Below are 22,160 nucleotides of genomic sequence, written 5' to 3'. Positions count from 1 at the left end.
TATTTAATCCTGTTTTAATGTCTGCATATTGTATATTTTGAATTGTTTGCTAATGTTGTAATGTTAAGCTACTTTGAGTCTCCTGGAGGAGAGATAAAGCAGAGTATAGATATAATACAGTAATAATTACATATTGGCCACGGTAGTCCACGCTCTGGTTACATCCCACCTAGACTACTGCAACGCTCTCTACGTGGGGTTGCCCTTGAAGATGGCCCGGAAGCTTCAATTAGTCCAACGCGTGGCAGCCATGATGTTAACAGGAGCGGAGCGCAGGGAGCATACAACCCCCCTGTTGCGCCAACTCCACTGGCTGCCGATCTGCTATCGGGCTCAATTCAAGGTGCTGGCGTTGGCCTTTAAAGCCCTAAACGGTTCCGGCCCAAGCTACCTATCTGACTGCATCTCTGCCTATGAACCCACCAGGACTTTAGGATCTTCCAGGGAGACCCTGCTCTCGATCCCGCCTGCTTCTCAAGCATGGTTGGCGGGGACGAGAGACAGGGCCTTCTCGGTGGTGGCTCCTCGGCTGTGGAACGCTCTTCCCACAGACATTAGACTAGCACCATCTCTAATGGTATTCCGCAAAAAAGTGAAGACCTGGATGTTTGAGCAGGCGTTCGAATAACTAGTGCAATGATTGGTAATGAACATACGAATGGAACAATGGATGACGAATCTGGATTATGTTTTTGATAATGAGACGACTGTGATCGGTTATCGTAGTAAGTGTTTATTGATTGGGTAATGTGTTAAGTTGCTAATTGTTGTTATATTTTGCATTGAATTATTGCTGTTTGTATTTGTTGTGAACCGCTGTGAGTCGCCTTCGGGCTGAGAACAGCAGTATATAAGTAAAGTAAATATATATATATATATATATATATACACACACTACACACTACTATAATAATAAAAACAGTAATAATAATAATATATTATTATTATTACTGTATTTATTATAGTAGTCCTGCCCTGAAAGCCTTCAACAATAATATAATTAATATAATTATATAATATTAAAATAAAATAAAATATTATTATATTATATTGTAATATTATATTGTAATATAATATTATATTATTATTATTATATAATATTATTATATAATATTATAATATTATATTATTATTATATTTCTTATAATATTATATTATAATATTATATTACAATATAATATAATAATATTTTATTTTATTTTAATATTATATAATTATATTAATTATATTATTGTTGAAGGCTTTCAGGGCAGGACTACTATAATAAATACAGTAATAATAACAATAATAATTACATATATATACACTATACACTGCTGTAATAAATACAGTAATAATAATATATTAATATTATTATTATTATATTACTGTATTTATTATAGTAATCCGGCCATGAAAGCCTTCAACAATAATATAATGAATATAATAATATAATATAATAATATTATATAGCAATATATTATATTATATTATATTATATTAATATTACAATATATTATAATATTGTAATATAATATTATAATATAATATTATAATTAATATAATAATATAATAAATATATTAACAATAAATAATAACAATAATAATTACATACATATACACTATACACTACTATAATAAATACAGTAATAATAATAATAATAATAATAATATATTATTATTATTATTATTATTATTATTATAATATTACTGTATTTATAATAGTAATCCGGCCATGAAAGCCTTCAACAATAATATAATAAATAAAAAATATAATATAATAATATTATATAGCAATATATTCTATTATATTATATTAATAATATAATATTATAATATAATATAATATTGTAATATAATATTATATTATAATATAATATAATAAATATAATAATAATATAATAACTACAGTAATAATAACAATAATTACATATATATATACACTATACACTACTATAATAAATACAGTAATAAATAATAATAATACTAATTATTATTATTATTATATTACTGTATTTATTATAGTAGTCCGGCCATGAAAGCCTTCAACAATAATATAATAATATAAAAATATAATATAATAAAAATATTATATTATATATTACAATATTATATTATATTAATAATATGACATAATAATATATTATAATATTGTAATATTATAATTAGAAGGGAGCAGGCTCCACCTGACTCCATATCCCAGAACTGAAAGGGGGCACCCAACGGCCATCCAACCCAATCCAAACCCCATTCTGCCGGGCAGAAAGACTCCAAAGGCTGCAAAATGGGTTCGGAGTAGTTTCTGTTGCATCAACACAATTAGGAAAAGGTCAATTTATGCAGGAAAAGCTCTAATTATGAATCCAGTCTTCCCGGGCTTTGTTTACCTTACTCTCAAGTAAAACAAGAACAACAAACCTTGACTGATAATGTACAAAACCAGAAAAATAGAAAAAATCCAGACATTTATTATTTTGTTGACATCCCGAAAAATGCAAACAGTAAAAAGAAAATCCTTGAATGATTTCAGTGATCTGTTGAGAAATAGAACGACGTTGGCTACATATATAAAACGACAGAAATTTGGGGGTAAAAGGGACCATACATTTCCCTCCATATATCCTTCCTTCCTTCCTTCCTTCCTTCCTTCCTTCCTCTCTTTTTTCTCCTTCCTTCCTTCCTTCCTTCCTTTCTTCCTCTCTTTCTTTCTCCTTCCTTCCTTCCTTCCTCTCTTTTTTCTCCTTCCTTCCTTCCCCTCTTTCTTTTGTCTTCCTGCCTTCTTTCCTTCCCCCCTTCCCCTCTTTCCTTCCTTCCTTCCTTCCTTCTATCCTTCCCCTTTTTCTTTCTCCTTCCTTCCCCTCTTTTTTCTCCTTCCTTCCTTCCTTCCTTCCTTCCCCTCTTCCTTTCTCCTTCCTTCCTTCCTTCTTTCCTTCCTTCCTTCCTTCCTTCCCCTCTTTCCTTCCTTCCTTCCTTCCTTCCTTCCTTCCTTCCTTCCCCTCTTTCTTTTTCCTTCCTTCCTTCCCCTCTTTCCTTCCTTCCTTCCTTCCCCTCTTTCTTTTTCCTTCCTTCCTTCCCCTCTTTCCTTCCTTCCTTCCTTCCTTCCTTCCTTCCTTCCTTCTTTCCTTCCTTCCCCTCTTTTTTCTCCTTCCTTCCTTCCTTCCTTCCCCTCTTTCTTTCTCCTTCCTTCCTTCCTTCCTTCCTTCCTTCCTCCCCTCCCCTCTTTCTTTCTCCTTCCTTCCTTCCTTCCTTCCTTCCTTCCTTCCTTCCTTCCCCTCTTTCTTTCTCCTTCCTTCCTTCCTTCCTTCCTTCCTTCCTTCCTTCCTTCCCCTCTTTCCTTCTCCTTCCTTCCTTCCTTCCTTCCTTCCTTCCTTCCTTCCTTCCTTCCCCTCTTTCTTTCACCTTCCTTCCTTCCTTCTTTCCTTCCTTCCTTCCCCTCTTTCTTTTTCCTTCCTTCCTTCCCCTCTTTTTTCTCCTTCCTTCCTTCCTTCCTTCCTTCCTTCCTTCCTTCTTTCCTTCCTTCCCCTCTTTTTTCTCCTTCCTTCCTTCCTTCCTTCCCCTCTTTCTTTCTCCTTCCTTCCTTCCTTCCTTCCTTCCCCTCTTTCCTTCTACTTCCTTCCTTCCTTCCTTCCTTCCTTCCTTCCTTCCTTCCCCTCTTTCTTTCTCCTTCCTTCCTTCCTTCCTTCCTTCCTTCCTTCCTTCCTTCCCCTCTTTCTTTTTCCTTCCTTCCTTCCTTCTCCTCTTTCTTTTTCCTTTCTTCTTTCCTTCCTTCCTTCCTTCCCATCTTTCTTTCTCCTTCTTTCCTTCCTTCCTTCCTTCCTTCCTTCCTTCCTTCCTTCCTTCTCAGACTCCTTTCTTGCAACGGCCACTTATTTGTGTTGAGTTGTGTTGTGCGTTCAAGTCTTCCTTCCCTCCTGCCATTGGCAAGCAGGTCTTTCTCGGGAGGGGGGTCTTTGGACATGGATATCGGGGTCCTTGTGGGAGAATCACACAAACGGGGAGCACAGAACGATGGGGGGAAATTGGGGAAGGGTCTCCTCCGTGTTTCGCATCAGGGGCATTTCCGCTCCACGCACTGTTTGCCCCCTTCTTCGTACTCCTGCTTGGAAATCCACATCTGCTGGAAGGTGCCCTAGACGAGAGGTGGGAAGAGAGAGGTCATCATCCCCTAAAACCAAGGATTGTGTCCGCATTGCACCCTTATACCACTTATAGAACAGGCCTGGGCAAACTTGGGCCTTCCAGGTGTTTTGGACTTCAACTCCCACAATTCCTAACTCCAAAACACCTGGAGGGCCCAAGTTTGCCCAGGCTAGAGCTATGGGATCATGGAAGGGACCTTCAAGGGTCATCTAGACCAACCTACCAATGTGCAGGAAACCATAGCCAGATCATCCCTGAGAGGGAGGCCACCTTACATCTTCTGAACTTCCACTCCTAGTGGCACTTTGCTCAAGAGATGTGTGGGTCAATCATGGAACTGATAGGGTCCTCCAAGGGTCATCTAGACTGACACACTGCTGTGCAGGAGTCCATACCTAAACCATCTCTGAGAAGGAGTCCACCTAACATCTTCTGAACTTCCACTCTGACACTTTGCTCAAGAGATGTGTGGGCCAATCATGGAACTGATAGGGTCCTCCAAGAGTCATCTAGACTGACCCACCAGTGTGCAGGAAACCATCATTGACAGGGAAGCCACCTAACATCTTCTGAACTTCCACTCCTAGTGGCACTTTGCTCAGGAGATGTGTGGGTCAATCATGGAACTGATAGGGACCTCCAAGGTTCATATTGACTGACACACTGCTGTGCAGGAGTCCATACCTAAACCATCTCTGAGAAGGAGTCCACCTAACATCTTCTGAACTTCCACTCTGACACTTTGCTCAAGAGATGTGTGGGCCAATCATGGAACTGATAGGGTCCTCCAAGGGTCATCTAGACTGACACACTGCTGTGCAGGAGTCCATACCTCAACCATCTTTGAGAGGGAGGCCACCTAACATCATCTGAACTTCCACTCCTAGTGGGAGTTTGCTCAAGAGATGTGTGGACCAATCATGGAATTGATAGGGATCTCCAAGGGCCATCTAGACTGACCCACTGCTGTGCAGGAGTCCAGACCTAAACCATCCCTGAGATGGAAGCCACCTTTCATCTTCTGAACTTCCACTCCTAGTGGCACTTTGTTCAAGAGATGTGTGGGCCAATCATGGAACAGATAGGGACCTCCAAGGTTCATCTCGACTGACCCACCACTGTTCAGGAGTCCATGCCTCAACCATCTCTAAGACGGAGACCACCTAACATCTTCTGAACTTCCACCCCTAGTGAGACTTTACTCAAGATATGTGTGTGTCAATCATGGAACTGATAGGGACCTCCAAGAGTCATTAAACTGACCCACAACTGTGCAGGAAACTATAGTTAAACCATTCCTGAGAGGGAGGCCACCTTACATCTTCTGAACTTCCACTCCTAGGGGGACTTTCCTCAAGAGTTGTGTGGGCCAATCATGGTACTGATAGGGACCCCAAGGGTCATCTAGACTGACTCACCACTATGTAGGAAACCATAGCTGAACCATTCCTGAGAGGGAGGCCACTTAACATCTTCTGAACTTCCACCCCTAATGGCATTTTGCTACAGAGATGTGTGGGCCAATTATAAAACTGAAGGAACCTCCAAGGGTCATCTAGCCTGACCCACAGCTCTGCAGAAAACCATAGCTAAACCATTCCTGAGAGGAAGGCCACCTAACATCACCTGAACTTCCACCCCTAGTGGCACTTTGCTCAAGAGATGTGTGTGTCAATCATGGAACCGATTGTGACCCCCAAGGGTCATCTGACCCACCACAGTGCAGGATACCATATCTAAACCATTCCTGAGAGGAAGGCCACCTAACATCACCTGAACTTCCACTCCTAGTGGGACTTTGCTCAAGAGATGTGTGGGCCAATCATGGAATTGAAAGGGACCTCCAAGGGTCATCTAGACCGACCCACCGATGTCCAGGAAACCATAGCTGAACCATCCCCGAGAAGGAGGCCACCTAACGTCTTCTGAACTTCCACCTTTAGAGGCACTTTGCTCAAGAGATGTGTGGGCCAATCATGGAACTGATAGGGACCTCCAAGGTTCAGCTAGACTGACCCACCACTGGCAGGAAACCAGAGCTAAACCATCCCAGAGAGGGAGGCCACCTAACATCTTCTGAACTCCCACTTCTCATGGCACTTTGCTCAAGAAATGTGTGTGCCAATCATGGAACTGATAGGGACCTCCAAGGGTCTTCTAGACTGACCCACCGCTGTTCAGAAAACCATAGCTAAACCATCCCTGAAAGGGATATACTGGCTGGGGGATTCTGGGAGCTGCTGTTTCCCAAAAAGGCATCTGAGCTTCCAAGATCAGACTGGATCTGTTAGGAATGGAACTTTTCACAATTAACATGGAATGAAACTGATATAAGTGTGCAATGCAGACACCCACCCCTTTTGCTGGGTTTGTGCCCAGATTCCACTTCCTTTCCTGACTTACCAGCGAAGCCAAGATGGAGCCCCCGATCCAGGGGCTGAACCTCCGCTCCATGGTGCTGTTGCTGGCAATGAGCTTCAGGCGCATGCTCTGCGGGGACAACAAAGGAGCAAGCGAAGGGTTCAGCCTTGGCTATCCCAATGAACAATACAGCATGACAACAATGCATCGTGTGCCTTTCTGACTCATGGAAGGCTGGACCTGCTATTCACTTTTTCTGGGGCTGAGAGAGCATGCCTGCCCAGTTTCCTGTGGCAGGGAGTTCCCCAGACTCCTTGTGTATACACATGACTGTAAAGATAACAAGAGGATTTGTCTTCGCCCGGACAGGCCGCCATTGGAATATGTGGCCCTTCAAACACCAAACTGATAAAGTGGGGTCCAACTGCATCCATTCCACAGTGTAGATGTCAACATGCGCTCTTTCATGCGCTCTCACTCACTCACCGGAGGGGTCTTCTGGGAGAGTTCCCGGTTCAGCCGGTCTGTGAAGCCTTGGAGGAGAGTGTTTCCTCCGGTGACGATGACGCTGCCATAAAGACCCTGCAAATGATATTATTATTATTATTATTATTATTATTATTATTATTATTATTATGCTGGTATGGCTGTACCAGGAGCTCTGTGACGATGTGTAATTTTGTTCCTATGGTTATGTGTTGTTTAAACAGTAATTAATAAATAGTAATTATGTATGATTATATTTTGTTAGAGATGGTGGCTGGTTTGGCTTGAGCTGAGTTGCCATAGCAATGGGGGTGGAGCCAACTGTCACCTAACTGCACATCTGTTTGAAATAGGCAGTCTGTGACCGTTAGAGTTGCAGAAAGGACTGATTTCTCTAGAAGGAGAAACAGGGAAGAGTCTGTGACCGTTAGAGTTACAGAGAAGACTGAAATCTCTGGTGGGAGATTCAGGGAACTAGTGTGGCCCTTCTTAAGAGTTGTGTGGACTCACCGGACGGATATCGATGTCACACATCCCGATGCTCGTTGTGACCACGTGACCGACCCCCAGCATGGTGTTCCCAGACAGGCCCTAGAGACAGAGAGAGAGAGCGAGAGAGAGAGAGAGAGAGAGAAAGAAAGAAAGAGAGCATTAGTTTTGCAGTCATTGCAACGCCGTTCACCTTAACATACAATCCTAGAGTTGGAAGGGACCCCCAAAGGCCATCCAGTCCAACCTCGTTCTGCCATTACGCAGGAAAAGCACAATCCAAGCACCCTCAACAGATGGCCACCCAGTTCCAAAACCTCTAAGGAAGGAGTTTATATTGGACTCTGATGCAGAAGTTTATACTGGACTCCGATGCAGAGAGTTCCTCTGTTGAACAGCTCTCACCTTGACATTGGAAGGGTCAAACAGCCCCTCGGGGATGCGGAGCCGCTCCGCCCCATAGTCCGTGTTGTAGCCGTTGGGCATCTCATAGTGGACGGTGGGCATCTGAGCGGCCACCCTGCGCCGGACAAAGAGAGAGTGGACGGAGATGCCAGTGGGCTTTGCTTTAGAACAGGCATGGGCAAACTTTGGTCCTCTAGATGCTTTGGACTCCAACTCCCACCATTCCTAACAGCCTCAGGCCCCTTCCTTTTCCCCCTCAGCCGCTTAAGCGGCTGAGGGAGAAAAGGAAAGGGCCTGAGGCTGTCAGGAATGGTGGGAGTTGGAGTCCAAAACATCTGGAGGGCCTAAATGTAATGCAATTAAAATGACCCCCAACCCGGACTGTCCGGACTCACTGTTCGTCATAAGGAGAGTCGGACACTTGCAACACCGAAGCCTGGAAGTCCTGGATGACCTCCTGCAACGGAAAGAGAAACACGGGGTGCAAATATAGGGTGTGTGTGCATCAGTGGTACCTGTTTCCTAGAGAAGTCCCCCCACCAACCCAATGTAAACAACCCAATTTCGGACAAGACGTTGCTTCTCACGTTGCAGGTGTAGTTGTGCCAGGACTTGGTGACGGGGGGCAACTTCTCCTTCTTCTTCCAGTTTGGGGGGGCTCCTTCCCGGACAGGTTCCTAAGGGAGGGGGGGTGAGGGAAGGGGAGCAGAGGGAGGGAATCAAAAGAGGGGAGAACTGGGGGGATGGGGACAAGGGCAACAACCCCCTTTATTTCCCCCTGCACCCAGAGCCTGCCCTAGGTAATTTTCAGCAGTAAGCAAACAGTATTTTGGTGCCCCCCCCCAACCAATCATTGATATATATTTTCTGTTTGTCGTGGGAGTTCTGTGTGCCATATTTGGTTCAATTCCATCATTGGTGGAGTTCAGAATGCTCTTTGATTGTAGATGAACTATACATCCCAGTAACTACACTTGCCGCACTTGCTCCCTTGCCTGGCCCTCTTTGGGTCCAGAGGCATGCCTAAAGACCCCAGTATGTGCACCAAAAGTCACCTCTTCTCCTGACTTTCTCCTCAGCCATTGGGACCAAGAGAGAGAGAGAGAGAGAGAGAGAGGTGGAGATGGCCACCTTTCCTGAAGGTAGGCGCAAAAACAAAGGAGGGAGCGGAGGTGGGAGATACCTCCAGCCGGAGGGGCTCTCTCTCTCTCTCTCTCTTGGTCCCAATGGCTGAAGAGAAAGTCAGGAGAAGAGGCAACTTTTGGTGCGCACACTGGGGTCTTCAGACACACCTACGGACCCGAAGAGGGCCAGGTGCGGCGGCTCCACCCCTTGGTCCACCCGCGGATTGGGGAGAGGAGAGAAGGCGGGTGGAGCGCCGGGGGATCGGGAAAGGGAGCCGGTCATGGGGAAGGGATCAAATGCAGAGAACGATTGAGCGCCGGCTCTGTTCACGCATTTAGTGACCGGGTGGAGCAGGAACGAGAGGGGCTAGGCGAGGCTCAAGGGCTCAAGGGCGGGGCCCCTTTGGGAAGAGGATCGCCCGGCAGTGAGGCAAGAAAGCCGAGGCTCCCCCGGACTGCTAGGGCTGTGGTGAGCTGAGGGGGCGCTCCTCAAGTGGCGGTCGAGGGGCATTTACAGAGGCGCCTCTGCGCCCCTGGCAAAAAAATTGTTCTGCGACCACTTACTTCGCGTAATGGATGAGCCGCCCATGCCTGTACCCCAACTCTATCCCACACCCCACTTTTCCTCCGGTTTGCATTTTGAAATAATTGCATCTCATTGTCCTTCATGCCGTTGGAAGTCCCCGCCACTTTGGGACAAAGGGGTGGGAGTTTCTTTGTGCTTCAAGTCTAAATTTGTCTACAAAACCCTGTTTCCCTGAAAATAGGGCATCCCCTGAATATAAGACCCAGTAGAGGTTTTGCTGAATGGCAAATATAAGTCCTTCCCTGAAAGTAAGACCTAGCAAAGATTTTGTTTGGGGGCATGCTCCCCCTGGTGGCCAGAAGTTGCAATACTGTCCCTGCTGTGCAAATGGTCCAGAAACTGCTATGGGAGATGTATTTATGGTATACTGACAACTACTGTACAATATATAACAGTGTTTCTCAACCTTCCTAATGCCAGGACCCCTTAATCCCGTTCCTCATGTTGTGGTGACTCCCAATCATAACATTATTTTTGTTGCTACTTCATAACTGTAACTTCGCTACTGTTACAAGTCGTAATGTAGATATCTGATATGCAGGATGTATTTTCATCCACTGGACCAAATTTGGCATTTGGGAGTTGTAGTTGCTGGGATTTATAGTCCCCCTACAATCAAAGAGCATGCTGAACTCCACCAATGACGTAATTGAACCAAACTTGGCACACAGAACTCCCATGACCAACAGAAAATACTAGAAGAGTTTGGTGGGCATTGACCTTGAGTTTTGGAGTTGTAGTTCACCTACATCCAGAGAACACTGTAGACTCAAATAGACCTTGACATTTGGGCGTGATAGTTGCTGGGATTTATAGTTCACTTACAATCAAAGAGCTTTCGGAACCCCACCAACAATAGAATTGGACTAAACTTTCCACACAGAATCCCCATGACCAACATAAAGGACTCCCATGACCAACAGAAAACACTAGAAGGGTTTTCTGGGCATTGACCTTGAGTTTTAGAGTTGTAGTTCACCTACATCCAGAGAGCACTGTGGACTCAAACAATGATGGATCTGGACCAAACTTGGCATGAATACTCAATACGCCCAAATGCAAACACTGGTGGAGTTAGGGGAAAATAGACCTTGTCATTTGGGAGTTGTAGTTGCTGAGATTTGTAGTCCACCTACAATGAAAGAGCATTCTGAACTCCACCAATGACGTAATTGAACCAAACTTGACATACAGGACTCCCATGAGCAACAGAAAACACTAGAAGGGTTTGGAGGGCATTGACCTTGAGTTTGGGAGTTGTAGTTCACCTACATCCAGAGAGCAGTGTAGACTCAAACAACGATGGATCTGGACCAAACTTGGCACGAATTCTCAATATGCCCAAATGTGAACACTGGTGGAGTTAGGGGAAAATAGACCTTGTCATTTGGGAGTTGTAGTTGCTGGGATTTATAGTTCACCTACAATCAAAGAGCATTCTGAACCCCACCAACGATAGAATTGGGCCAAACTTCCCACACAGAACCTCCATGACCAACAGAGAATTTTCTGGTGGTCTTTGGTGACCCCTCTGACACACCCTTGTGACCCCTCCAGGGGTCCTGACCCCCAGGTTGACAAACACTGATAGAGCATCATTGAGAGCAAAAATTAATATTTATTTATTACTAGCCGTCCCCTGCCAAGCATTGCTGTGGCCCAGTCTGTGTATATGTGTTTGTGTGTGTATATATTTGTGTATATATGTGTGTTTGTGTCTATATATGTAGTTTTGTGCATGCTAATTTTTTTTCCTTTAAAGTCTCTTTCGCTGTGTTTTCCAGTGTTTTTATGAGTGACTACCTGTCCCCTGCCACGCGTTGCTGTGGCCCAGTCTGTGTATATGTGCTTTGTGTGTGTATATATGTGTATATGTGTGTGTATATATTTGTGCATATGTGTATATATGGGTGTTTGTGTGTGTGTGTGTGTATATATATATACACACACATATATATGTATGTGTGTGTGTGTGGAGTTCAAAATGTTCTTTGATTGTCAGTTAACTATAAATCCCAGCAACTACAACTCCCAAATTTTTAAAAAATCAATTATTATTATTATTATTATTATTATTATTATTATTATTAAGGGCTAATTTCTTCTTCTTATTATTATTAAATTATTATTATTGAGTGGCCAGAAAAAAAACATCAACATATCTTTCCAAGGAGAATCCGTGAAATAAAGGGATTGCTCCCAAAGACATCCAAAACAGACAGAAATGTAATATAAATCTCCAAAATTTGGTGAATGAGGGAATGGGAAGGAGGCAATACCACCTTGGCGGCGATCATGTAAGGCGGGACGATCTCGATGTTCATCTCTTGGAAGAGTTCGCGGCATTGCATGGAGATGAAGTCTCCGGCCAGAGGGGATTTCACGATGCCTGGAAGGAAGGAAGGAAAGAAAGAAATGGTTGGACTGGATTACCTTTGGGGGCCCCTTCTAAGTCTATGATCCTATGGAGAGCATCTCATTTCAAAGGCTGGAGGTCAAATATACGTGGTGGTAGCACATTCGAATCCAGAACACTCCCTTTGCTATGGGAAAACGGTACCGATTCTTTGCATGAAAGAAAGGGTGGGACTAGAAGACCTCTGGGGGTCCCTTCTAAGCATAGGATTCCATGCAGAGGTCTAACACAGGGCATGGAGAAGGAAAGAGGCATCCAATGGAGGGACTTCTCATTTCAGAGGCAGGGGGTCAACTGGACTGATTCACTGCATGAAGAAAGGGGGTGGACTAGATGACCTTTGGGGGTCCCTTCTTAGCATATGAGTCTATGCAGAGGTCTAGCACGAGGGTCAAGTGGACTGATTAACTGCATGAAGAAAGGGTTCGACTAGATGACCTTTGGGGGCCCCTTCTTAGCATATGAGTCTATGCAGAGGTCTAGCACAAGGGTCAAGTGGACTGATTCACTGCATGAAGAAAGGGGGTGGACTAGATGACCTTTGGGGGGCCCTTCTTAGCATATGAGTCTATGCAGAGGTCTAGCACAAGGGTCAAGTGGACTGATTCCCTGCATGAAGAAAGGGGGTGGACTAGATGACCTTTGGGGGCCCCTTCTTAGCATATGAGTCTATGCAGAGGTCTAGCACAAGGGTCAAGTGGACTGATTAACTGCATGAAGAAAGGGTTCGACTAGATGACCTTTGGGGGCCCCTTCTTAGCATATGAGTCTATGCAGAGGTCTAGCACAAGGGTCAAGTGGACTGATTCACTGCATGAAGAAAGGGGGTGGACTAGATGACCTTTGGGGGTCCCTTCTTAGCATATGAGTCTATGCAGAGGTCTAGCACAGGGGTCAAGTGGACTGATTCCCTGCATGAAGAAAGGGAATGGACTAGATGACCTTCAGGGGCCCCTTCTTAGCATATGAGTCTATGCAGAGATCTAGCACAGGGGTCAAGTGGACTGATTCCCTGCATGAAGAAAGGGGATGGACTAGATGACCTTTAGGGGTCCCTTCTTAGCATATGAGTCTATGCAGAGGTCTAGCACGGGGCATCCAGTGGAGGGACATCTCATTTCAAAGGCTGGGGGTCAACCGGACTGATTAACTACATGAAGAAAGGGTTAGACTAGATGACCTTTGGGGGTCCCTTCTTAGCATATGAGTCCATGCAGAGGTCTAGCACAGGGCATGGAAAGGGGAAGGAGACATCCAATGGAGGGGCTTCTCATTTCAAAGGCTAGGGGGTTAAATATAGTGATGTCCAGAGGACTTGGTTGTCCATGTAGCTCTCCCCACTCATCCCCAATCCCATCATCCTTAGATAAAACCCCCCAAAATTTTAGTATGGGAGCCCACCTTGCTGGAGGATGTAGCCGTCGTGGACGGGGATGGCGGTGGTGTGGGTGGCCCCACTGTCCAGGACCAGGCCGGTGCTGCGCCCGTTGGCAAAGCTGGGACCCCAAAGTCAAGGCTTGTTCAAGAGTAGGGGCTGGCAGGGGTCTAGGGGAATTGGAGTGGGGGTCTCTCCTGTCCCAACCAAACTAAGCCTTGCTTAGTAACCATATCTCCCTTTTTGGAGAAGGAAAATAATAATAATAATAATAATAATAATAATAATAATAATAATAATAGAGAAACAACTGGAAAAACTGACATGATAAGAGGATTTAAAGATCCTCCCAAGCCAGTCAAGGGGGTCCCAGTGGTGACTGGAACCCTGTGCATAGTGCCTAAAGACCTTTCTTTCTTTCTTTCTTTCTTTCTTTCTTTCTTTCTTTCTTTCTTCTCCTCCTCCTTCCTTCCTTCTTTCCTTTCTTCCTTTCTTCTTTTATATTTCCTTCCTTCCCCTCTTTCTTTTTCCTTCCTTCCTTCCTTCCTTCCTTTCTTCCTCTCTTTCTTTCTCCTTCCTTCCTTCCTTCCTTCCTTCCTTCCTTCCTCTCTTTCTTTCTCCTTCCTTCCTTCCTTCCTCTCTTTCTTTCTCCTTCCTTCCTTCCTTCCTTCCTTCCTTCCTTCCTTTCTCCTTCCTTCCTTCCTCTCCTTCTTTCTCCTTCCTTCCTTCCTCCCTCTCTTTCTTTCTCCTTCCTTCCTTCCTTCCTTCCTTCCTTCCTTTCTTTCTTTCTTCTCCCTCCCTCCCTCCCTTCCCTCCTTTCTTCCTTCCTTCCTTCCTCTCTTTCTTTCTCCTTCCTTCCTTCCTTCCTTCCTTCCTTCCTTCCTCCCTCTCTTCCTTCCTCCTTCCTTCCTTCCTTCCTTCCTTTCTTTCTTCTCCCTCCCTCCCTCCCTTCCCTCCTTCCTTCCTTCCTTCCCCTCTTTCTTTCCCCTTCCTTCCTTCCTTCCTTCCTTCCTTCCTCCCTCCCTCCCTCTCTTCCTTCCTTCCTCCCTTCCCTCCTTCCTTCCTTCCTTCCTCTCTTTCTTTCTCCTTCCTTCCTTCCTTCCTTCCTTCCTTCCTTCCTTCCTTCCTTCCTTCCTTTCTTCCTCTCTTTCTTTCTCCTTCCTTCCTTCCTTTTTTTCTATGTTGTCGCAGACTTTCATGGCTGGAATCCCTGGCTTGCTGTAAGTTTTTTGGGCTCTATGGCCATGTTCCAGAAGCATTCTTCCCTGACATTTCACCTGCATCTATGGCAGGCATTTTCAGAGGTTGTGAGGCAAAACGTCAGGAGAAAATGCTTCTGGAGCTTGGTCAGACAGCCCAAAAAACGTACAGCAAGTTTTTTATTTTTCTTTCCACAGGAACCTCCTGCCACTGGAGAGGAAGAAGAAGAAAACTCTTCCTTTTGTGGTGCCAGGATTAAAAGCAAGGCCCCACTTCCCTTTCTGTTTGCAAGTGAAGGAATGCTTGAAATATGACGGGTGGCTTATTCCTTTTCTCTGCAGAGAAGGATACGCCGTCAGCACGGCGGTCTTGCAGAGGAAGAAGGCCGGGATGCCATAATGCTCGAACATCAGCTCCGTCAGCTTCTCCCGCTTGGCCCTCGTGTTCCACTGAAAGAGAGGAAACGTTGGTCAGGAACACAGAGGAAGGTCAGCAAGAGAGATATTGACAAGCTGGAATGTGTCCAGAGGAGGGCGACTAAAATGATCAAGGGTCTGGAGAACAAGCCCTATGAGGAGCGGCTTAAAGAGCTGGGCATGTTTAGCCTGAAGAAGAGAAGGCTGAGAGGAGATATGATAGCCATGTATAAATATGTGAGAGGAAGCCACAGGGAGGAGGAGGGAGCAAGCTTGTTCTCTGCTTCCTTGGAGACTAGGACGCAATGGAACAATGGCTTCAAACTACAAGAGAGGAGATTCCATCTGAACATGAGGAAGAACTTCCTGACTGTGAGAGCCGTTCAGCAGTGGAACTCTCTGCCCCGGAGTGTGGTGGAGGCTCCTTCTTTGGAAGCTTTTAAGCAGAGGCTGGATGGCCATCTGTCAGGGGTGATTTGAATGCAATATTCCTGCTTCTTGGCAGAATGGGGTTAGACTGGATGGCCCAGGAGGTCTCTTCCAACTCTTTGATTCTATGATTCTATGATTCAGCACGGCCAGCTGCCTGGCATTCAAGACCTTCTGGCCAGTTAAGAATGCACTTAAAATCCATATTCCAAATGACGACAACAATAACGGCAAGTGCAAGAATACAGATTCACAACATTGGGAGAGACGGCCATTCGGTTCTGAGGAGGAGGATGATAATGATGACGAAAAGAATAACAATAACAATGATGGCATCGACACCATAGGTCTGGGTACCTACCGGAGCTTCAGACATGAGCACCGGGTGCAAGTTGGGCTCCGACTTGATGTGCTTGTTGTAGGTGTGGTCCAGGATGGCCTGGAAGCAGCCCCAGTCCTCAACTGGAAGGAAGGAAGGAAGGAAGGAAGGAAGGAAGGAAGGAAGGAAAAAGAAAGAGGGAAAGGTGAGAAGGAAGGAAGGAAGGAAGGAAGGAAGGAAGGAAGGAAGGAAGTCAGGCAGAAAGGGAGGGAGGGAGGGAGGGAGGGAGGGAGGGAGGGAGGGAGGGGAAAAAGAAAGGAGGAAAAGAAAGGAAGGAGGAAAGAAGAAAAAAGGAAGGAAGGAAGAAAAGAGGGAAGGAGGAAGGGAGGAAGGGAGGGAGGGAGGGAGGGAGGAGGAAAGAAAGAAAGAAAGAAAGAAAGAAAGAAAGAAAGAAAGAAGAAAGGAATGAAGAAGAAAGGAATGATGGAAGGAAGGAGGAAAGAACAAAGGAAGGAAGGAAGGAAGGAAGGAAGGGGGAAGAAGGAAGAAGGAAGGAAGAAAGGAAGGAAGAAAAGGAGGAAGGAAGAAAAAGAAAGGAAGGAAGGAAGGAGGAAAAAAGAAAGGAAGGAAGGAAGGAAGGAGGAAAGAAAGGAAGGAAGAAGAAGAAAGGGAGGGAGGGAGGGAGGGAGGGAGGGAGGGAGGGAGGAGGAAAGAAAGAAAGAAAGAAGAAAGGAATGAAGAAGAAAGAAAGGATGGATGGAAGGAAGGAGGAAAGAACAAAGGAAGGAAGGAAGGAAGGAAGGAAGGAAGGAAGGAAGGAAGGAAAGAAGGAAGGAAGGAAGGAAGAAGGAAGGAAGGAAGAAAAGGAGGAAGAAAAAGGAAGGAAGGAAGGAAGAAAAAAGAAAAGAAAGAATAAAGGAAGGAAGAAAAAGAAACGGAGGGAGGGAGGGAGGAGGAAAGAAAGAAAGAAGAAAGGAATGAAGAAGAAAGGAAGGATGGAAGGAAGGAAGGAGGAAAGAACAAAGGAAGGAAGGAAAGAAGGAAAGAAGGAAAGAAGGAAGTAGGAAGGAAGGAAGAAGGAAGGAAGGAAGGAAGAAAGAAAAGGAGGAAGGAAGAAAAAGAAAGGAAGGATGGAAGGAAGGAGGAAAGAACAAAGGAAGGAAGGAAAGAAGGAAAGAAGGAAAGAAGGAAGTAGGAAGGAAGGAAGAAAAAGAAAGGAAGGAAGGAAGGAAGGAGGGAGGAAAGAAAGGAAGGAAGGAACAAGAGAGGGAAGAAAGGAGGAAAGAAGAAAGGAAGGAAGGGAGGAAGGAAGGAAGAGAAAGAGGGAGAGGTCAACAAGAAAGCATTGGATAGTGACATTGGATGGAATCATGCACCCCTAACATCACATGAAGGCCATTGCTTAGAATTTATCCTTTTGAATACAAAAATATAGCATGTGTTTGTCTCTGTGTATGTGTGTGTGTGTGTATACACATACACATACACACACACACACACAGAGAGAGAGAGAGAGGATTATCATTTCTAGAATGGAAACAATCCCAGTATTACACTAATCTAATGTGTGTGTGTGTGTGTGTGTGTGTGTATGTGTGTGTGTGTGTGTGTATATATATATATATATATATATATATATATATATATATATACACATATACACACACGCACTATACACACACACACACAGAGGGTTATCATCTCTAGAATGGAAACGATCCCTGTATTACACTAATCTAATGCGCATCCTAATTATGACAAGGCAATTGAGCCCAAAAAGGTGAGCTAGGTTGCCTAAGTTGTGCAACAGCGCCATCCCATGACTGTGAAAGAAATTGCCACACAATGCATTTCAAGGATTGCAAAAGACATAACATTCACTCCAATGCAGGCCTGGGCCAACTTTGGCCCTCCCTCCAGGTGTTTTGGACTTCAACTCCCACAATTCCTAACAGCCGGTAGGCTGTTAGGAATTGTGGGAGTTGAAGTCCAAAACACCTGGAGGGAGGGCCAAAGTTGGCCCAGGCCTGCATTAACTCCAATGCAGAGACCCAAAGCCTTTCTCCCCCCGTAAAGGCTCCGTACTCATCCCGTTCTTGAGTGGCGAGATGACCTCTGTGTTTTCCCGCGGGACGTGCAAAGAGTTGGTGTCGATGTAGTAGACCTTCCCGGCCTTGTTCTCCTTGTCCCCTTCCAGCTCCATGGCCGACTCGTCGTGGGAAAGCAGGCCCACGGTGGTGGGGAAGTCCGCCTGGAAAGATACCATTAAGCAGGTAAGGGCCAATTTGAGCCTTCCAGGTGTTTTGGACTCTAACTCCCACATTTCCTAACAGCTGGTAGGCAGTTAGGAATAGTGGGAGTTGAAGTCCAAGACATACGGTCAGGAATACCTATCTCTATCTATCTATTGATGGACACCTGGGCACCTACCTTGGGGCAGTCTTCTCCCGCATAGCCCGCCCGGATGGAGAAGGAGCCGATGTCGAAAACGAGGGCGCCGACTTCATCTGAGGAGGAAGCCAGAGACATTTCCAAAATTGCAATTTCGGGAGGGAGAGCTAATGCCAAAAGCTTGATGGCCATCTGTCGGGAAGGCTTCGATTGTGTCTTCCTGACCGGTAGAAAGGGGCTGGACTGAGTGGTCCTTGGGGTCTCCTCCAACTGTAGGATTTTCTCTTATATCCATCTATCCATCCATCTATAACATCTATGGCTTGATGGCCATCTGTCAGGAAGGCTTGGATTGTGTCCTCCTGACTGGCAGAAGGGGGCTGGACTGGGTGGCCCTTGGGGCCTCCTCCAACTATATGATTCTATTATATCCATCCATCCATCCATCCATAACATCTATGGCTTGATGGCCATCTGTCGGGAAGGCTTCGATTGTGTCTTCCTGACTGGTAAATGGGGGCTGGACTGGGTGGCCCTTGGGGTCTCCTCCAACTATGGGATTCTATTATATCCATCCATCCATCCATCTATAACATCTATGGCTTGATGGCCATCTGTGGGGAAGGCTTTGATTGTGTCTTCCTGACTGGTAGAAGGGGGCTGGACTGGGTGGCCCTTGGGGTCTCTTCCAACTATAGGATTCTATTATATCCATTTATCCATCTATTATATCTATGGCTTGATGGCCATCTGTCGGGAAGGCTTCGATTGTGTCTTCCTGACTGGGAGAAGGGGCTGGACTGGGTGGCCCTTGGGGACTCCTCCAACTGTAGGATTCTATTATATCCATCTATCCATCCATCTATAACATCTAGGGCTTGATGGCCATCTGTCAGGAAGGCTTCGATTGTGTCTTCCTGATTGGCAGAAAGAGGCTGGACTGGGTGGCCCTTGGGGTCTCCTTCAACTATAGGATTCTATTATATCCATCTATCCATCCATCTATAACATCTATGGCTTGATGGCCATCTGCCAGGAGGGCTTCGATTGTGTCCTCCTGACTGGCAGAAGCGGGCTGGACTGGGTGGCCCTTGGGGCCTCCTCCAACTATATGATTCTATTATATCCATCTATCCATCCATCTATAACATCTAGGGCTTGATGGCCATCTGTCGGGAGGGCTTCGATTGTGTCTTCCTGACTGGCAGAAGGGTGCTGGACTGGATGGCCCTTGGGGTCTCCTTCAACTATATGATTCTATTATATCCATCTATCCATCCATCTATAACATCTATGGCTTGATGGCCATCTGCCAGGAGGGCTTCGATTGTGTCCTCCTGACTGGCAGAAGCGGGCTGGACTGGGTGGCCCTTGGGGTCTCCTCCAACTATAGGATTCTATTATATCCATCTATCCATCTATAATATCTATGGCTTGATGGCCATCTGTTGGGAAGGCTTCGATTGTGTCTTCCTGACTGGGAGAAGGGGGCTGGACTGGGTGGCCCTTGGGGTCTCCTCCAACTATAGGATTCTATTATATCCATCTATCCATCTATAATTACTATGGCTTGATGGCCATCTGTTGGGAAGGCTTCAATTGTGTCTTCCTGACTGGCAGAAGGGGGTTGGACTGGGTGGCCCTTGGGGTCTCCTCCAACTCTAGGATTCTCTTATATCCATCTATCCATCTATTATATCTATGGCTTGATGGCCATCTGTTGGGAAGGCTTCGATTGTGTCTTCCTGACTGGCAGAAGGGGGCTGGACTGGGTGACCCTTGGGGTCTCCTCCAACTGTAGGATTCTATTATATCCATCTATCCATCCATCTATAACATCTATGGCTTGGTGGCCATCTGTCGGGAAGGCTTCGATTGTGTCCTCCTGACTGGCAGAAGGGGGCTGGACTGGGTGGCCCTTGGGGTCTCCTCCAACTATAGGATTCTATTATATCCATCTATCCATCTATAATATCTATGGCTTGATGGCCATCTGTTGGGAAGGCTTCGATTGTGTCTTCCTGACTGGCAGAAGGAGGCTGGATTGGGTGGCCTTTGGGGTCTCCTCCAATTATAGGATTCTATTATATCCGTCTATCCATCCATCTATAATATCTATACCTTGATGGCCATCTGTCGGGAGAGCTTCGATTGTGTCTTCCTGACTGGCAGAAGGGGGCTGGACTGGGTGGCCCTTGGGGTCTCCTCCAACTATAGGATTCTATTATATCCATCTATCTACCTATCTTCTCTATATATAATATCTATGGCTTGATGACCATTTGTCTGGAGGGCTTCAAGTGTGTCTTCCTGTCTGTGTTGCATCCCAGATCAGGAAACGAGACCATAAGATTAAATCCACCACACTGGACTGTAGGAGAAACAATCCTTTTTTATTGATGAAAAATTGGTTACAAAAGAAAGGTAAATGCAAAGTCAAAAAGCCACAATAGAAACACAGCAGTCAGGAAAATCTCTGAACTTGAGCAAAATTCCAAAAACCACAATACAAGAACCAGGAACCTGTTAACCTCTCGCTAACCAGGTACTTGAAAACTAGAAGCCTCTGGGATTACCGGCCATGGAACACAGGAATTCTGCCAAGGCACAGCCACAGTCCAAAACGTTGCTTGATCTAACGAGACACCCGGAAGGAGGCCCCTTAAACCAAAGAAACTATTCATTGAAACGCTCCTTGACTTTGAAGCCTGGGCCTGTCTCTCCTGTAATCTATTTGACCTTCGTAGAAATTGTGAATCACTCCTGTCTCTAGCTATCTGTTCCCTTCGGTCCTCATTAAAAACCCCAGGTGGAGAGCTATCACGGCTGGATTCCAAAACATTTTCATCCAGCTGTTCAGTTCCACTTTCCTCGCCACTGACCTCAACATCAACAACAGTTTCAACACTGTCAGGGAGAGATACATGTTCAGTTGGAAATACAATCAGAGAATCAGGTCCACACCGAGATTAGGGCTGGGGCTCAGGTTCACACAGATCAGGCTGAACCCCAACAGTCTGACAGACGGGATGGTCCTTGGGGGTCTCTTCTAATTCTAGGATTCTATCATCTATCTATCTATCTATCTATCTATCTATCTATCTATCTATCTATCTATTTTTAACGCTCTCTCTCTTTCTCCATTTGTCTATCTGTTGCACCAACACCAGCCAAGAATCCAAAAGCAGTAGTAAAACAGTTTATTGAGCAAAGCACATATAGAAAGGAAACATCACCACAGGAAATAAGAAAGGCAAAATCCAATAGGTAATGGGGAAAAGCAGTCAACGAGTAATAAGCCAAACCAAATTGGCAACGGAAAAAAACATTCCAAAGGCAATAATCCAAACAGTCCAAATCTGTTCCATCAAACAAGCTATAGGAAGAACCAGAATCAAATCATGAGCATTAATCCAGGAAAAGCAGAATCAAAAAATGAGCATGAATCCAAAACCAAGACTACAAGAACTTCTTAAACACATAAATCCAAATTCCCAAAGTCTTAGATTAAAACATTAACTTGGAACCCGACTTGAGATCCTCACTGTAATGCAGTGTTGCCTGATCTGAACTTTAAAGGAAACAATTCTCTGATTTAAGGACCAAAAACCATGTAGTCATGCCTGTGACCTTGTCTCCCTTGCCTGTGAGATTTCTCATGGAGTCTCTGCAACCTCCTTAGTTTGATTGCTTCTTCCCTAAGATGAAACCTGATACTCCTGCTGTCCGCAGGTGTGTTTTCAGGTCAACTTTCTCGCCCACCCAATTCCTTATCTGGGGTTGCTATGAGACGACTAGGTGAAAAGTCTTTGCCAGCCACTGCATCTCCCTGTTTGTTTCACTTTCAAGCCCATTCTCACAGACGGCAGCTAAACTCCCCTCATTTCCCTCACTGAAAACGCATCAACTCTCCTAGGATCTAGAATAACAATCCCTTCATCTTCATCAGACTTCCTCTTAGAGGGGTGAATGGATGGCCCCTGGGGGTCTCATCCAACTCTAGGTTTTTTTCATCCATCCACCTATCTATCTACTCTCTCTTAC

General features: G+C 45.3%; 1 protein-coding gene across 1 annotated transcript in view; it reads right to left on the bottom strand.

The window, feature by feature from the left end:
• Window positions 1-3,455: 3,455 nt before the first annotated feature.
• ACTL6B (actin like 6B) overlaps window positions 3,456-22,160 on the bottom strand; it is a 23,645-nt gene continuing 4,940 nt past the window's right edge. Inside the window, exons 2-14 of the mRNA XM_060779821.2 lie at window positions 18,156-18,232; window positions 17,811-17,976; window positions 15,768-15,868; window positions 14,913-15,010; window positions 13,388-13,482; window positions 11,853-11,959; window positions 8,448-8,537; window positions 8,256-8,317; window positions 7,861-7,975; window positions 7,477-7,557; window positions 6,967-7,062; window positions 6,523-6,609; window positions 3,456-4,108 (exon numbers count right to left, since the gene is read on the bottom strand). Of these exons, the coding sequence (XP_060635804.1) occupies window positions 4,028-4,108; window positions 6,523-6,609; window positions 6,967-7,062; window positions 7,477-7,557; window positions 7,861-7,975; window positions 8,256-8,317; window positions 8,448-8,537; window positions 11,853-11,959; window positions 13,388-13,482; window positions 14,913-15,010; window positions 15,768-15,868; window positions 17,811-17,976; window positions 18,156-18,232 (1,256 nt within the window). The 3' untranslated portion in view covers window positions 3,456-4,027. The remainder of the gene's footprint in view (window positions 4,109-6,522; window positions 6,610-6,966; window positions 7,063-7,476; window positions 7,558-7,860; window positions 7,976-8,255; window positions 8,318-8,447; window positions 8,538-11,852; window positions 11,960-13,387; window positions 13,483-14,912; window positions 15,011-15,767; window positions 15,869-17,810; window positions 17,977-18,155; window positions 18,233-22,160) is intronic.

The sequence above is a fragment of the Anolis sagrei genome, chromosome 6, assembly GCF_037176765.1.
Source record: "Anolis sagrei isolate rAnoSag1 chromosome 6, rAnoSag1.mat, whole genome shotgun sequence".
Lineage (NCBI taxonomy): Eukaryota > Metazoa > Chordata > Lepidosauria > Squamata > Dactyloidae > Anolis > Anolis sagrei.
This window is presented reverse-complemented; position numbering and strand designations above follow the sequence as displayed.